This window comes from Phyllostomus hastatus, unplaced genomic scaffold (assembly GCF_019186645.2).
Source record: "Phyllostomus hastatus isolate PE091 unplaced genomic scaffold, TTU_PhHast_1.1 phas_contig_17, whole genome shotgun sequence".
Lineage (NCBI taxonomy): Eukaryota > Metazoa > Chordata > Mammalia > Chiroptera > Phyllostomidae > Phyllostomus > Phyllostomus hastatus.
In genome coordinates this window covers 21,855,290-21,868,634 of record NW_025333664.1, presented here as the reverse complement: position 1 = coordinate 21,868,634, position 13,345 = coordinate 21,855,290, and the positions used below count along the sequence as shown (strand labels likewise).

Sequence of the window (13,345 nt, the reverse complement as noted above, 5' to 3'; positions counted from 1 at the left end):
GGAGAGGTAGCTGGTAGGATACATGGGCTAGCAGATAGTTGAGAAATGCCAATATGCTGTGCGTGAAGCCACAAGACCAGAAATAGTCATCTGGGAATACTTGGTAAGAAAGGAAACTCAGGGATAGCTCTGGAGCACTTTTATTAACGGGTTGAAGAGAAAGACTATTAAAAAATTATACTTTTGCCCTGGCTGGTGTGGCTCAGTGGATTGACCACTGGCCTGTGAACCAAAATGTTGCCGGTTTGATTTCTGGTCAGGGCACACGCCTGGATGGGTTGCAGGCCAGGTCCCCAGTGGGGGGCTTGCAAGAGGCAGCCAATGTTTCTCTCATACGTTGATGTTTCTCTCCCATTCTCCCTTCCCCTCTCTCTAAATATAAATTAAAAAATTTTAATTTATACTTTCTTTCATACCTTTTGTTGTAGTACCTTTTGCTTACCAAAACAAGGAGGACGCTGTGCATAGTTAACAGTGAACCTACAGAGACAGTGACGAGAGCAGTCAGGCATTTGCAGACACTGCTGCCCACACTCAGGTCACGGCTGTGCTTCGCATGGTGGACAAATAAGGCAGCCTCTTGTCCTTGCTAGTGCTTCCACTTGCAGGATACATCTTAATAAGTTACCATTTGATGTGGTTTTTCTCTTCCTTCACTCAGCAAATATTTTTATTTTTCTCATGTGTCCTGGGCAATATGTTGAATTTTAAAAATTACAAAGGTGAATGAAACGGTCCCTACCTCGAAGGAGTTTGCAGTCCATTTGGAAAAGAAAGATAGAAAACAAAATACAATAATAAAGAATTGTGGGTTTGCCCTGCCAGGTGACTTGGTTGGAGCATCAGCCTGTATACCAAAAGGTTGTGGGTTCAATCCCCAGTCATGGTGCATATGGAAGGCGGCCAATTAGTGTTTCTCCCTCTTACATTCTAAAGTCAATAAACATATCCTTGGGTGAGAATTTTTTTAAAAAGTATTATATGTTCTCTTAAAGAAGTATACTTGAGGTTCAAGGAGCACTAAAGGCAGTGGATCTACTTGGTATGTAGAAAAATCTTCAATGAAGTGGCTAACTTTTATCTTGAGAGATAAGGTATTCACCAGTAGGGGTCTGGGTTGGATAGTCTTGATATTCTACTTAGGTGAGCAGTGTAAGAAATTTGCAGAAGCACAAAATAAATTGTCTTTCAGCAAGTCTCCCTGGAGCACAAGAATTAAGTCATGGAGACCCCGTATGTCAAGTTAAACAGTTCCCCAAGTTTGATTTTCATCTTCATCACAGGGGTGAGCAAAACGAGGTTTACAGTTGTGAGTATGCGAAACACAGAGTTGATTTTTGTATTAGTATTTTTCCACACGAACAACTCTAAATCTACTTTTAAAAGAGTACTCTGAAGACAGCGTATGGAGTAGCTCGAAAGATAAAATTGCTCATGTCTTAAACTCTCTTTTTTTTTTTTTTCCTTTTAGCTTCGGCTAATAGACTGGGGTTTAGCCGAGTTTTACCATCCTGGCCAAGAATATAATGTCCGAGTTGCTTCTCGATACTTCAAAGGTCCTGAGCTACTTGTAGACTATCAGGTGAGAAGAGAAAGGCAAATAAAACTTCGGTTTATATTTATTTTGTACATAATTTGTGAAAAATGTCATTTTGTGCTTTGAGTCATGATCATTTATAAACATCCATGGCTGCCTCTTCTATGCAAATATAAAATATGAATCACCTCAGTTTGTCTTCCATAACTTTCATTTTTGTCTTAATGTTAGTGGAATATCCATTGATCTGCATTTGATCCTCACTGAAGAGAAAATGCACCAAAGCTAACTTTTCCTAATTAGAAACTCCAGAGCTAGTTTGAGGATGGTCAGCTAAGGTCAACCAACCTAAGGACTAAACTAAAAAACAGCCCTCTTATGATTTTCATAAATCGTGTTCTATATATAAAGATCCTTCTCCTACTAAAAGTAAAAAAGCCCTCTTGCTCCTCACATAAACGAAATCCTTGGGGAGCACCTTGCATGCCCAGTCCTCCCAGCTGTTACTATCAGATACCTTAAAAAGTTTGGACTCCAGCCTAGAAATTTTTTTACTGGGATCTTGAGGATATAACCATGAACTCAAACATTTTATGTATAAAAATATTTTTTATATTATTTATAGTGGTGAAAAGAAATTACTATCCTATTATGGGAAAGTTAAATATTAAATTGAAACATTTATGCAATAAAGTAACGCTGCACATTAAAAGGTTTCCACAGGCTAACAGTCTGAGGTATTCTCCTGTGAGCGAAAAGGTAGTATTTCGCAAAATAGTATGTACAGATTGTTTTGCAACAGGGGAAATGCATAGAAAACTGAAAAGTAGTATATGAAGATGTTATTGGTGTTTGGACTTTTTAGTGGAGTGATTTTTTTGTTGTTAATAAAGAGCAGTTTTTTATTTTGAAAATACAATTCGTTCTTGTTATTTTCATTTATAACTGACTTCGTTTTTACTTTAATGCAGATGTATGATTATAGTTTGGATATGTGGAGCTTGGGTTGTATGCTGGCGAGTATGATTTTCCGGAAGGAGCCATTTTTCCACGGACATGACAATTATGATCAGGTGATAAAGCTGTTCCCATTAGGGAGCTTACTGCTCTAACCTAGTGATGGCCAGGTCTGACTGCTTAGAAACTGCAGTGGATTTTGCTGAAACCCAGACACCCAGCCCCAACCTGAGACCTATTAACTCTGAGAGTGGGGCTCTAGAATAATTTTCACTTCGTGGCTTATTCAACCAGCTCAACATTGATTCTCATATTGGTGTTTTAGAAGCTACCTGTTTAGCCCTTTGAATTCACTGAGTTTTCCCCCTAGTATTTTCCATTTGTGTTGCTTGTTTTATTTTAAATTATACATGTAAAATAGGGCTTTACCTTAGAATCTCCTAATGTCAGTTTTCATTAGAGCTGGGAATGTCTTCAGCATGTTGGTTTACATATGGTATTCCTGCGATCCTTTCGTCTCTTTATACAGATGGAGTTGATGTGTGTCAGTAGAAATACAGATGATACACTATACCAGCTTCACTTCCCCTTGAAGATGGGTTAAAATAGCACCTCTTTATCAGGTGCCATGCAGGGTTGAGGAATATATTGAAAAAAGATTAGTTCGGCCTCTCAAGTAGTTCACAGTGTATCTAGTAAAGGAATCAAACATATAAAGAAATGGGTTGTGGTTGTAAGTGCCAGAGTAGAATTGTAGACAAGGTACTACAGGAAGGTGTGGGAGGGAGGGAGTGGTCTGAGTGTGCAAGGGGGGCTTCCCCAGAGAAGTGACGCCTTTAGCTGGATTGTGAAGGGAAAATCTTAAGCCTTCATCAGGTACACTTTTCAAGGGGAAGGTTGTAATTGTTTTTTTTCTCTTTTTGACACTGTCACATTGATTTAGGGAATTTTATGTGGAAATTCATTCCTGCCATGCATAGAAATTCGATTTGAATCGGGTGTAATGTTCATGCCTGTAGCTGTGATGATCCCTTTCTGTTAATCCAGTCATGGTTATTGTTTATTTAATCATGTAACGTGTGTGTTTGTGTGGGGTTTTGTCTTTTCTTCCATCCTAGTTGGTGAGGATAGCCAAGGTACTGGGGACAGAAGATTTATATGACTATATTGACAAGTACAACATTGAATTAGATCCACGTTTCAATGATATCTTGGGCAGGTGAGTCATAAAATTTGTTCATCAGTGCCTTGAGCACTTTAAGGTACACTTTGTAAATTGACACTTTGGGTCCTCAAAAAATAGGTTCTCTTTACCAACATTGCTGAAGCATCAGTGGGTCAGTGCCATAAATGCTGCTTGGGCAGTCCTGTGATAAAAGCAATGGGTTGAATGGCCATTTTCCCAGATCTGCTTGTAGGATTCTGTGTGTGGAGATTATAGTCAGAGGATTCCTGTAAAATGAATGAAATGTAGATTCTAGTAGAAGGGTTACAGTTGACTCAAATATCAAATTTTCTTTTTTCTTTTTTCATTGTATTTCTTTAAAGTATATTTTATTGATTATGCTATTACAGTTGTCCCATTTTTTTTCTCCCTTTTGTTCCCCTCTGCCCTGCAACCCCCTCCCACCAACATCCCCCTGCCCCTTAGTTCATGTCCATGGGTCGTACATATTAGCTCTTTGGCTTTTCTGTTTCCTATACTGTCTTAACCTCCCCCTCTCCACTCTGTACCAACCATTTATGCTGCTTATTCCCTGTGCCTTTTCTGTCTTTCTCCTCCCTCCCCCTGCCCACTGATAACCTCCCCTGTGATCTCCATTTCTGTGATTCTGTTCCTGTTCTAGTTGTTGGCTTAGTTTGTTTTAGTGTTTGTTTTTAGGTTCAATTGTTGATAATTGTGAATTTGTTGTCATTTTACTGTTCATAGTTTTGATCTTTTGCTTAGATAAGTTCCTTTAACATTTCATATAATAAGGGTTGGTGATGATGAACTCCTTTAACTTGACCTTATCTGGGAAACACTTTATCTGCCCTTCCATTCTAAATTATAGCTTTGCTAGATAGAGTAGTCTTGGATGTAGGTCCCTGCCTTTCAGGACCGGAATACTTCTTTCCAGCCCCTTCTTGCCTGCAAGTTTTCTTTTGAGAAATCAGCCGATAGTCCTATGGAAACTCCTTTGTTGGTAACGGTCTCCTTTTGTTTTGCCTTACTGCTTTTAAGATTCTGTCCTTCTCCTTAATCTTAGGTAATATAATTAGGATGTGCCTTGGCGTGTGCTTCCTTGGGTCCATCTTCTTTGAGACTCTGAGCCTGCTAGACTTCCTGGAAGTCTTATTTCCTTTTCCAAATTGGGAAAGTTCCCCTTCATTATTTTTTCAAATAAGTTTTCAGTTTCTTGCTCTTCCTCTTCTCCTTCTGGCACCCCTCCTGATTCGGATGATAGAGTGTTTAAAATTGTCCCAAAGGTTCCTCCTAAGCCTCTCCTTGTTTGTTTGGGTTTTTTTGTTTGTTTGTTTTTTGAGTTCTTGGTTCTTCATTCTGTTCTGGTTGGGTGTTTCTTTCTTCCTTCCGCTCAAAGGCATTGATTTGAGTCCAGGTTTCCTTCCCTTCACTGTTGATTCCCTGTATATTTTCTTTATTTCACTTTGCATAGCCTTTATTTTTTCCTCTGTTTTGCAACCACACTCACCTATTTCTGTGAGCATCCTGATTACCATTGTTTTGAACTCTGCATCTGATAGGTTGGCTATCTCTTCATTGCTTGGTAGTATTTTTTCTGGAGCTTTGATCCGTTCTTTAATTTAGGCCATATTTCTTTGTCTCAGTGCTCCTGTTACGTTGTAAGGGGCAGAGCCTTAGGTATTCACCAGGTTGGGGAAACCCACATCGCTGTATGTGGGAGAAGAGTCAGAGAGAGAACTATACTGCTTGCTCAGCTCTCACCCCACTTTTAGTCACTTTCCTTGCTACCCATAAGCAAATTGGGCCCTTCTGGTGCTGATTCCCGGATGGGTGGGTTTGTATACATCTGGGGCCCTGTGGGTCTCTCCAACGAACTGTCCTATGAGGCTGGGAGTTTCTCCTGCTGCCACAGCCCCCACAACTTTTTACAGCCAGAGGTTTTGAGTCTTTCTTTTCCCTCCGAGGAATCCTGGGTTCCATGGTCTGTCTTACTCCCCAGTTGTTTCTCCCGGTTTACCACATGCAAATGTGGGAATGCAGATGTAGGAACACCCAGTCCACCAGCCTCTGCCTTGCCACAAGTCCTCTCCGCCCACTCCACCCAGCTGCCTGGCTCCGCCCCTCCTACCAGTCTGGATGAATGTTTCTTCTTTAACTCCTTGGTTGTCGGACTTCCATACAGTTCAATTTTCTGACAGTTCTGGTTCTTTGTTTTTAAATTTGTTGTTGTCCTTCTTTTCGTTTCTCCTTTGTGCAAGGAGGCAAAGTGTATCTATCTACTTAACGTTCCATCTTAGCTGGAAGTCAAATACCAAATTAACTTCGTTTAGCTCACTTCTCCCAGTGGCAAAACCCACTCTGAGTGAAAAAAGTAGAATAGAAAATGAATGCTTCAGGACTGATGTGCAGACAGTAGACTCTGAAAATTGTGGCTAGACACAATACTAATTCATTCACCACTTACCAGGAGGTGGACTTTTCTGGTGCAAAGGCTTTGCCGCCACGTGGCAGAGATGCTAGGAATGTGTGTGGGGGTGGGAAAGAAGCCTGATTAGCCCAGCCACCTGACCCGCCTCAGTGTGCAGAAGCACTCAGTCCTATAAAGTAACCGGAATTATGTTTTGTAAAATTGTAAGGACTCAGAATTATCTTTTACTTATTTATTTTTAGAGATAGGTGAAGGTAAGGAGAAAGAGAGGGAGAGAAACATCAGTATGTGGTTGCCTCCTGTGCACCCACAACTGGGGACATGGGCTGCAACCCAGGCATGTGCCCTGACTGAGAGTCGAACCTCGACCCTTTGGTTCGCAGGCCCGCACTCAGTCCACTGAGCCACACCAGCCAGGCTTGAGTTTTGATTTCTTTTTGCTAGTGGCAGGGCTCCTAGCCACTAAGGAAAACATAGGAATGAAATGTTGGGCTTCTCTGCTGCCCCTTGGTTCATTTCTCATTACTGCTTTTGACTACAGACACTCCCGTAAGCGATGGGAACGCTTCGTCCACAGTGAAAACCAGCACCTTGTCAGCCCTGAGGCCTTGGATTTTCTGGACAAGCTGCTGCGATACGATCACCAGTCACGGCTCACCGCAAGGGAAGCCATGGAGCACCCCTATTTCTGTGAGTCCAGCTGTCCGGTCCACAGATCCTGTGCAGGCCTGCCCAGCAGACTATACAAGGCCAAGAAGAGTATGTGCTGTGGAGAAAGCTCTGGACTCGCAGACCTTGCAAAAGAGAGTTGGAATCCCAGCTCTGCTTAGCTCATGGCAAGGGTTTTTTTGCCCACAGGGAGCCTCAGCTTCTTCAAGTGGGGACAGTAATGGCAATTGTCTTACAGAATTGTTGGAGGGATTCTCATCTAACAGAGTGCTTAATATGGTTGCTCCTAAGTAACTGCTTTTCTTACTGTGTGGGTGACACTTTTCAGTGGCTAGATAGTCTGGAATGGTTGGATTATAACAAATAGCCCTATATCTGTCCTGTCTCTGATTATCATTTGTTAGAGAGAGCCAAGGAAGCCTGAACATTTTAACTGTGTGAACAACTTCACTCAGGTTTGTGAATGTAGCTAAGTGTGCTGTCCTGGGTGAAAATGTCACTGAGCCCACCCCATCCTTACTGTGATGTCAGCTTCGGCATTGGATTGTTCCTTGGAGTGGTGGGGTGCTTTTGTGGTTCATCAATTATACTGTGGCCCAGCCTCCTGAAGCAGGTGGACATGGAGTCTGTGGTAATAGCACTGATGTGCACAGCCTGTGGCTTTGTCCTGTATGGCACCATGCGCGACCAGCTGAGTTGTAGACTGCTATAAGATCAGTTCGCTCTGATAAGGTATTGCTCTCCAGGCCGAGTTAGACTATATTACCTCATTAAACCCTAATGGGACCAGTTTTGCTTTAATTCTTCTGGGAATAATACAAAGTACAAATAAAATTCAGAGAAGGAGGGTGACTATTTTAAGGCCTTAATCATTAAGCATAACAGAACCTAACATTTTTACCTGTTTTTTTCCTAGACACTGTTGTTAAGGACCAGGCTCGAATGGGCTCATCTAACATGCCAGGAGGCAGTACACCTGTCAGCAGCGCCAATATGATGTCAGGTCAGTTCATTGTTGAATCTCTTTGTTTTTATAAAGATTTTATTTGTTTATTTTTAGAGAGATGGGAAAGGAGGGAGAAGGAGAGAAACATTAATGTGTGGTTGCCTCTCATACGCCCCTACTGGGGGACCTGGCCCACAACCCAGGCATGTGCCCTGACCAGGAATCAAACCAGTGCAACCCTTTGGTTCACAGGCTGGCACTTAATCCACTGAGCCGCACCGGCCAGAACTTTTTAGATTTTACTCATTCATCCATTCATTCATTCATTTATGTTAGAGAGGGGAAAGGGAGGGAGAGAGACATCAATGTGTGGTTGCCTCTTGCATGCCTCCAACCAGGGACCTGGCCTGCAACCCAGGCATGTGCCTTGACCTGGAATCGACCTGCGACCTTTTCGGATTGCAGGACACTCCCATCCCAGTCAGCCACACCAGTAGGGCTTTTGTTAAATTTCTAAGAAAACAAAAGGTAGAAGTCAGTTACTCTTTTCTGTTTGTGTGTTTATGGCCTGATTTTGTCCCTGTTTGTGGCTGATTTCTTGTGGGCCTCCTTTTCTCTCTCATGATTACCTAACCTGTGTAGCTCTTTCCACTGGGTTTCAGGATGCTTTTGACACCTGGTATGCTTGACTATCAATAGGCTCTTCTAGGCCAGAATCTTAAACTTTCTCACTGTGGGACATGAGTATCCCAACAAGGCATGCAGAGTAAATAAGTGATCCTTTTATCTCACAGTTTAGAGTGACAATAGATGACATACACAGTCCTCAGAAACAAGATTAAGAAACTGGGGGGAGTAGAAGTGGGGTTTTTGCACATGGGGTATATATGTGTGTAAGAATGTTTCTTTGATTTTTTTTCTTCAGAGTAACTACAGTTATGCTTAGTAAATTGTGAAGATTTACATGAAATTATTTTTTATTATTGTTGAGTCACTGTGATTTAGAGCAAGTTTTGTACAGAGTACACAGTTATTCAAAAGAAATGATAGGCCTATCTTCTCCAAATTACACATGTAGGTAGCATCCATGTGGGTACACTTGTAGTGAGGGCATTTGCTCAGACACCGTCAAAGAATTCCTTTATCCCTGTCGTGTTTCAAAGAACTACCTACCTGCCTTCTAGAATTTACCCTCTTGAGCATCTTACCTACGTGTAAAATGATGTATATTGAATTATTTGTTGTAACCTTATTTGTAATAGAGAAACACTGGAAACAGCTCTCAATAAGGAACTGGTTAGATGAACTGTGGGACATCCATTCGGTGGGATGCTATGCGGCCAGAGAAAAGAAGGAGTGTTCTGCGTTCTTTTCTAGCTCCAACTCCAAGATAATGTGAGATGAAATAAGCAAGCTGCAGAACCATGTGCAGGGCCAGGAGTGGACAAAAACACATGATCACATTCCTATATATGATTCTTATATGAACATTCTTACAAAATTATATTCTTGTGTATGCGTTAAATATTTCTATAAGGATACACCCCAGAAATGGTGTCATAAGTTGGCCAAGTGACAGGGCAAGGGAAATTTTTTCTTTGTATACTCTGTTTTAAACCTTTTGTATTTTTAGCCATATAAATATATTGCCTGCTCAAAAAACATTTTGAAAATTGAATAACTGGCTGACTGAGAACCATTAACGGGTAATTGTCCTCATTCCGATCATTAGATGAGTGGAAGAAACTAAATGCAAATAAATTATCAAACACTATTTCAGCTTAGAGATGGGTGCTCCTTTCCCCACAAAATGGACTTTGAGTAGTTCTGAAGTTTTAGCTGGCAGCTGACCTAGGCACATGGTCTTGCCTCTAGCCCTCGGCTGTTCATGACGGCAGTGACTGGCCACGTGTGGCTATTTAAAGTAATTAAAATTGAATAGAATTTAAAAATCAGTTTCTTAGTTGCGCTAGCCATGTTTCAGGTGCTTAATAGCAACATGGGGCTGTCGGCCACTGTGTCAGCACAGGTCACGGAGCAGAAAACCTGCGCAGGCCGCCCTAGATGGGCTCTGGCTGGAGTCCGGGCACAACTGCCAACTTGACTAGCTGTTCACCGTGGGCAAACCGCTTCAACTCACCAATCCTGGATTTCTTTACTTTTTAAATGTATTAGAACTTTCCATTTTAATTTAATTTGTGAGAATTTAATTTGAAATCAGTTTAACTTGTAAAAATCTGACTAAGGAGATGCCTTTGATAAACAGAATTATTGCTGTGTCACTTGGAGGGTGGTGCTGTGAAAAACTGGTGACTGACGTCCCCACGGCTGGTGTCCCTGGCTCACTCTCAGATGTTCTCTTTCAGGGATTTCTTCAGTGCCAACCCCTTCGCCCCTCGGACCTCTGGCAGGCTCACCAGTGATTGCTGCTGCCAACCCCCTTGGGATGCCTGTTCCAGCTGCCACTGGCGCTCAGCAGTAACGGCCCCTGCTGTCTCCTGATGCCTGAGCAGAGGTGGAGGAGTCCACTCTCTCCTTGATGCAGCTTGCGCCTGGCGGGGAGGGGTGAAACACTTAAGAAGCACCGTGTCTGAACCGTTGCTTGTGGAATTATAGTAGTTCAGTCATAAAAAAAAAATTATAATAGGCTGATTTTCTTTTCCTTTCTTTTTTTTTTCTTTCTTTTTTTTTTAACTCGAACTTTTCATAACTCAGGGGATGCCCTGAAAAATTACCTGCAGGTGGAATATTTCACGGATTTCAAATTTTTTTCTCCCCTTCCAAATTCAGTTCCTCATCACTAAAGAACAAAGATAAACCAGCCTCAATTCCAGCTGCTGCAATTGGGGGAGAGCTCTTCCCTGCCCACCATTGCTCCCCCACCATCCCACACTTCCCGGCGGGGGGGGCGGTGGTTGTATCTCATTTTGTTTTTCAGAGATTACAGAAATGTAGGTTTTTCAAGAGAGGTAGGAAGGAAGGGGGACCCGATTATAAAAAGCAGTGTCCTGCTAGTCATTTACATCACTTAACTCCAGAAGTGCTTCAGTGGGGTTATCCTGGTGAGTCTAGTGGAAATAAGTCTTAATAGTTACATTGAAATGCAGAAAAACTACCCCCGAGTCCTAAAAACTTCTGTTCAGTATGAATCATGTCTTACTGACCTGACCCTAAATCTAACTCACTTATAAATTTAGTTTCAGTTTAGTTTAAAACTTGAATAACCTTCCCTTCCAAGCTCCTTGCCTTGGTCCTCTCCCCTTCATCTCCCAACATAGAGCTGGTAGGAGGGGGAAGGCAAAACCTTTCTCAGTTTCCTTTGACTTGGCCATTTTGAATTCAGTTAGTTACTGGGTATAACTTACTGCTTTTTACAAAAGAAAAAAAAAACATTGTTTATATGAATTTCATGCTAACAGCGCTTTAAGAGGTAATGGGAGATGTGGCCACACTTTTCATTTTAAGCTTTCTACCTTCTTTTCCTCCTGCCTTCCCCTATCCTCACATGCCATCCAGTGAGAAGACCTGCCCCTCAGTCTTGTCAATGCGTCTGAGAGGGAGGAGCGGAGCCGCTGTCTCCAGTGAAACCGAAATGGTAGACCTGTAATTACGGGAAAACGATCAACTCTCTTGTTACAGCCCTGCCACCCCTTGCTGTGTGTATATATAATACTTTGTCCTTCATATGTGAAAGATCCAGTGTTGGAATTCTTTGGTGTAAATAAACGTTTGGTTTTATTTATCAAGGTTAGATTTAAGTTCCCTGTGTAAAGGTCTCGCTGGGTGGGTGTCTCAACGTTCACATCTGAGGGGCCTGCAGCCCTGTACCGTGGAGGCTTCCTAAGGCCCTGTTTTTATACACCCCTCGTTCGACCCATGGTACCGGGCAGGGCAGAGAGGCCTTAAAAAAGCACCACAAGCCAAAGCGTCTCTGGGGATTAAGGATCCTTTGCCATAAAACTCATTTTGTGTCTCAGCAGTGCAGGGATTGAGGATGGGAAAAGTCGCCAGTTTTCGTGTGTTTGTGTGTATGTCAAGTGGATTTTCCACTGTAATTCAACCACCTAAGTTTATCAGGTGCTTCACTGAGGAAGCCTAGTTTTTTAAGCACAATAGCAAAACCATCAGCTCTGTATTTTCTCCTGTTATTTCATTACAGTAGCTGCTTGTGGGGACTAGGAAAAATTCTTCCAACATGTTTTAAAGCCTAAAGTCTTAGTTCCCCATTCTCCTACCTTTATAGATTCATAAGCCTTTCTCACCTGGGCGTCATAGGTAAATGTAATTATTTGAGGAGTTGAATTTAATGAACTTACCTAACTTTGTATAACCCATCTTGGCTCTAGAAACTTGATCAAAGCAATGGCTTTAGTGAATATAATGGTGAGCTTCAGAGAAAGCTAAAGCCTCCTTTTATAATGCTTCTCAACTGTAGGGAAAACATTCTGACTGTGTGGCAGGGTGGTTTCTTTCCTTGTGGCCACTTATAGTGGATATTTATTGTTCTTGACCCTTTTATGCCCTAGAATGCTGTGGGGGTTACCGTGTTGAATTTGTGCAGAAGCTAAAAGCACCAGATGTGCCAGAGATGCAATTTGTGATGACATTTGCACTGGATTGTGATTTGAACAGGACACTTATGACTAATAAATTCTTTCTCTTTAGGTGGGGAGGAGGGTTGTTGTAAATCGAGACTTCACACCCCACCCTTGTAGCTCAGAATCTAGATGTAGCAGAAGCTGATGTGGGGAGCTGCAGACAGCTGAACCTCCCACCGTGCATCAGACCTTGCAAGAAGCTGAAGGTGAATGCAGAGGACTCTGAAATGCCACCCAAGAGCCTTTTAAAAGAAACAGAATTTTTTTAAATGCTACTTAAGGAGTCACTGCAGAAGCATGAAAAAACGACCCAGTCGGGTGGGGTGGGTGGGGGGCAAGGGTTTACAGAGTAACAACTTATCTGTTGTTGTAAATTACCTCATCTGTATACCTTGTATTGGGACACGATTTCTCAGCACTACCTGTGTCTGCATTGATCAGATCGCAGGAGATAGAATGCCAATATAAAACAGTTGTGTTGGCAATTACTCTGAAAGGTTTTTTTAAGTAATTTTTAGCTTTGTTTGAAGTGGGCTTCCCCACCCCCTCATTTTTTAAGTTTGAAGTCAGAGTCCCCCTCTCCCTCTTGATTTATTGGTTGTAATTGTATTGTAATTGGTATAACTAAAACATAACTGTGCTGGGAAGAAGTTGTGCCATGAAGGTCTTTAATTTTTTTTTTAAATAAAAACATTTAAACAAATGAAATGTCCCTGCAGCCTGAGCAGTATGCTTCTCCAACCGACACCGTGTGTGATAGATGGCTGTGTTCTCACGTACTTTGAGTTTAGTATCGGGTTGATGGAGATTGGAAGTGGGATGGCTTAAGATGGGCTGAGGAGTGCCGAAGCCAAGGGAGCCTTGGACATGGAGACACAGTGGAACACAGCATGATGATGTTGCTAAACAGGCCTGGTTTCATTCCCGCCCTTGTCACATACTTGGCTGCTTGGCAAGTTACTTAACTCCTGAGTCAGCTTCATCTATAAAATGGGGCCACTGCTTCCTTGGGACTGAACCTGTA

General features: G+C 42.1%; 1 protein-coding gene across 6 annotated transcripts in view; it reads left to right on the top strand.

The window, feature by feature from the left end:
• The window catches only part of CSNK2A1 (casein kinase 2 alpha 1), a 53,189-nt gene extending 40,160 nt beyond the window's left edge, over positions 1-13,029 (top strand). For 5 of the 6 annotated variants that reach the window (XM_045832725.1, XM_045832727.1, XM_045832724.1 and 2 more), the window contains 6 exons: positions 1,472-1,582; positions 2,509-2,610; positions 3,613-3,713; positions 6,650-6,798; positions 7,694-7,780; positions 10,090-13,029. In XM_045832725.1, coding sequence (XP_045688681.1) covers positions 1,472-1,582; positions 2,509-2,610; positions 3,613-3,713; positions 6,650-6,798; positions 7,694-7,780; positions 10,090-10,205 — 666 coding nt within the window. In that variant the 3' untranslated portion in view covers positions 10,206-13,029. The remainder of the gene's footprint in view (positions 1-1,471; positions 1,583-2,508; positions 2,611-3,612; positions 3,714-6,649; positions 6,799-7,693; positions 7,781-10,089) is intronic. The other variant, XM_045832729.1, reaches the window with a different exon arrangement.
• The last annotated feature ends 316 nt before the right edge of the window (positions 13,030-13,345 follow it).